General features: G+C 42.1%; 1 protein-coding gene across 1 annotated transcript; it reads right to left on the reverse strand.

Annotated features, from left to right (window-relative positions):
• Nucleotides 1-312: 312 nt before the first annotated feature.
• LOC114420757 lies at nt 313-1759 on the reverse strand. The gene is made up of 2 exons (XM_028386561.1): nt 1508-1759; nt 313-1430 (listed from the first exon to the last, which is right to left on the reverse strand). The coding sequence occupies exons 1-2, from the start codon at nt 1757-1759 to the stop codon at nt 402-404; spliced, it is 1281 nt and encodes a 426-aa protein (XP_028242362.1). The 3' UTR covers nt 313-401.
• Between the last annotated feature and the right edge of the window lie 1811 nt (nt 1760-3570).

Raw genomic sequence — 3570 nt, forward strand, 5'->3', positions numbered from 1 at the left:
AGAAAGGGTTGCTAAAGCTTATAATAAGAAAGTGAAGTCGAAAACTTTTAATGTTGGAGATTTAGTTTGGAAGGTTATCCTGCCCATGGATAGTAAGGATCGAGCCTTGGGCAAATGGTCCCCAAATTGGGAAGGACCGTTTAAAATAATTCAGATTTATTCGAATGGTGCTTATGAATTAGAGGAATTAACCCCTCAGAAACGTACTTTGAGGATAAATGGTAAATATTTGAAAAAATATAAACCAACATTGCTCGAAGTTAAAATAAGCATAGAATAAACAGAAGTGATGGAAACATAAAAATGGCAATAACAGTAAAATTGCTACGAAAGGGCATGTGTCTATTACATCAAGAGTAGAATCGAAATACAGAATTCGAAATAAAAAATCATAAATTCTACTAAGTCATGATCAAATCCTCATATAGCTTCTTCAAGGTGGCCATCTCTTTGCTTAAAACCTGGTCAGCACTCTCCATAGCTCTCGCCTCATCTGCTACCGCTTGAGATGCACTAAAGGCCTTCAGGCCTTCCCTCCCTTTTTCGGCAACCAGCTTCTGAATCGAATCAGCGGCCTTCTCCTGGAGTTCTTTGCGTTTAGCCTGCTCTGTTACAATTTTCTGCCTTAGATCATCGACCTGAGACAGCAAATTTGTAATAGTTGCCTCCCAGGAGGAGATATTATCATCACAGGCTTTGATCTCAGAAGATCCTTCTTTCGCCTCTTTGGTGAGACGCTCGACTTCACGTTGAGCCGCTCGGGCTTTCTCGAGCAGAAGGATATGTGCCTGTTTCTGGGCATCGAGTCTGGCGCCATTTTCGCGTTTTTTCTGCACAGTATTTGCAAATTGATCGATAATGGACTCGATTTGTATAACTTTGCCCAGAATTTCATCAGAAGTAAGGGGGTTATGCAATTTCTTCAAAAAGTTCAGGTGCCCAAAAGCAGCAGAAGGGTTCTCTTCAATGGATTTAAGTACGTCTGCCCGTGCGTATTCCATTGATAACTTCAAAAGCAGGCAATCTTGGCGTACTGTAGAGGTTATATCAGCATCAGATGAGGACGAAGCACCAGGATTCTTTTCACTTGAGGTGTTGGCTTGACTGGTGTTCAGCAGGAGTCGAAGGGCTGCAGCAGGGTCTTCGTCTTGCATTTGAATGAATGTATCCTCTGCGATCCCTATGCTAGCGGAAAGCTTAGATGTCGAAGACACTGGGAAAATGTCTGAACCTCCAGCTTCAGCCTCTTGTATGGCCTCTTCATCGGGAAAGTGTTCTTCAGATGAACTTCTCTGACTCGATCCCTGAGGACTGCTGGGTCCAATACCTTGACCTTCACCCTGTTCCTCAACATTCACTGCATCCGTCTCAGGAGCAGGAGAGGTTCGAGCACATGAGGGTATTTCTTCTACAGAAACATTTTGTTGTACCTGATTCGAATTGTCATGAAAAAGGTTAACAAATAGTTTCGTATTAGCTATGATTAAAATCATATTAAGAATGGTACCTCGACGGTAGGGTGTTCTTGTGGTAAGTCCGGTTGTTCGACAAGGTTGCCCATCTCAGCAATAGAGGGAGTAGTTTCTGTTTCAGCGCCGCCAACATCAGTCGAAGGTGGTTGGACGTCAACAGGTTGATTCTCACCTTGTTCTTTTGAAGACTTTGTCTTCTTCTTTTTCTTCCTGATTGGCTCACCACCCTCGACCGTCACAGAAGGTTCAGGCTCGATCTGCTTCACTTTTTTTTTTTTCTTAGGCATTTGAGCCTGGGAATCGCCTGCTTCTGTTTGGACAGCAGATTTGGTCGAAGTCTCAGGTGATTTTCTCTTTCTTACAAGAGGTCTTTCCTCTTCTTCCTGTGTTATGAGGGTAGAGAAATGTCAGAATATAGACTTGGAAGAGAGTTATAATATTGACATTAGAAATAAAACTTGCATCTTTTTCTTCGTCGAATTCGATGACCACACGCTTCGAGCGTTTTGAGGTCGTGGTAGTCTCGGTGCTATCATCTTTCTTTTGACTCTGAAAAAATAAAGAAATATGAGGCAAAGACGTTAAGAGTAAAAGATAAGTTCAGAAGAGTTACCTTCTCTTCTTGTTTCCATTCTTGGATCTTCACCCCAGTGGGTTTCTTGGGTCTCACATCAGCTCGAGACGTTTCAACAATTTTCTTTGTCATGATTGTTTTGCCTGAAAGTAAGAATATTAGAAAAGGCAAAAATACATATCAATTTAGAAAGTCAAAAGTAATATTAATACCTCGAGCTTGAAGGTTTGAGCGGATATTTTCGACCGTTGGTTGGGTAAAACCACTCTCAAGTCTGGAGATCATGATAGTTGTGTCTCCAACCGAACGGCCCGAATAATATTTCTCCCACCAGGTAACAAATCCCATGGTGCAGAAGTGGGAATGGTTGAACTCAAAAGGATGCAGGTTATAATTTTCATCAAGAGAAATCTTCAAAAATTTCTTGAAAGTCTTTTCTGAAAGATTGGCCCCTCTTATGACGTCTCTAGGATCTTCGAACAAGCTTTTGGGACGGATCTGTGAGAGGCCAAATTGTCTTGAAACCAAATTAGGCTGGTATCCAACCAGGCCTAAATAGTTCGATTGAACACCTGTACGACAGGACAGGATCTGTGGATTCAAATAAAATGACCATATTTCATTCACTTCTTCTTCATTGTCCGGATCGACAGCAGGAAAATCGTCAGTGAACCAGGCCGGGCCGACCTCTTGACTAATGAATGGAGCATGTTGGGGAAGAAACTTGTCAAAACTCAGAAAAATCTTCATGTACTTGAGGAACAGCTTTTGTGGGTTTTGATCGAAGGTTTTGGGTGTTAATCGAAGTGCTCTCTGGCCTTCGATCGAGCGATTGGCAACTTCTTCAGCATAATCTTGTGGGATTATTAATCCCATTTCTTGTTCGAAAGTGGCATTAAGCCACAACTGGAGAAGCCACATAGGTCCAGATACTAAGAAGGAAGACCCATCCTTCGATTTCTTCAGGTCATCACATGCCTCTCCAAGCGATTCATATAGCACTGCTAACAAGAGGCGTCCAAATCCAAAGTTCTGACCTTCATGAATTTGTATTGCCATTGGAATAAATCTTTTGGCTACTTGCAAGGATTTTGTGCAAAAGACGTAGTGAGATAGCCATAGGGTCAAGAAGGCTACATGCTCTTCATCAGAGACTTCCTCTTCGACCGATCCTTTGTGTTCAGCTATATATTTGGAAAAGGTGTTCTCCTTATATACTAGCTTGATATTATCACTAGATTTAGTGGGATCATACGTTTCTCCGCTAGGCCTAAGGCCTGTGAGGGCAGCTACATCTAAGAGAGTAGGGGTCATCATTCCACATTTAAATTGAAAGGTGTTGGTAGAAGACTCGAAAAAATGCATAGCTGCTATCAGCATTTCTGGCCGATATTCAGGACCAAATCGAGAGAATTGTATTAAGTCAAATATGCCATATGTCTTCCAGAAATCCTCATACGCTTGTTCGACTCGATCAAGCCAAGGTATGTAATCCCTATGGGCTATTGACGGGGCGGATCGAAA

The sequence above is a fragment of the Glycine soja genome, chromosome 7 (assembly GCF_004193775.1).
Source record: "Glycine soja cultivar W05 chromosome 7, ASM419377v2, whole genome shotgun sequence".
NCBI lineage: Eukaryota > Viridiplantae > Streptophyta > Magnoliopsida > Fabales > Fabaceae > Glycine > Glycine soja.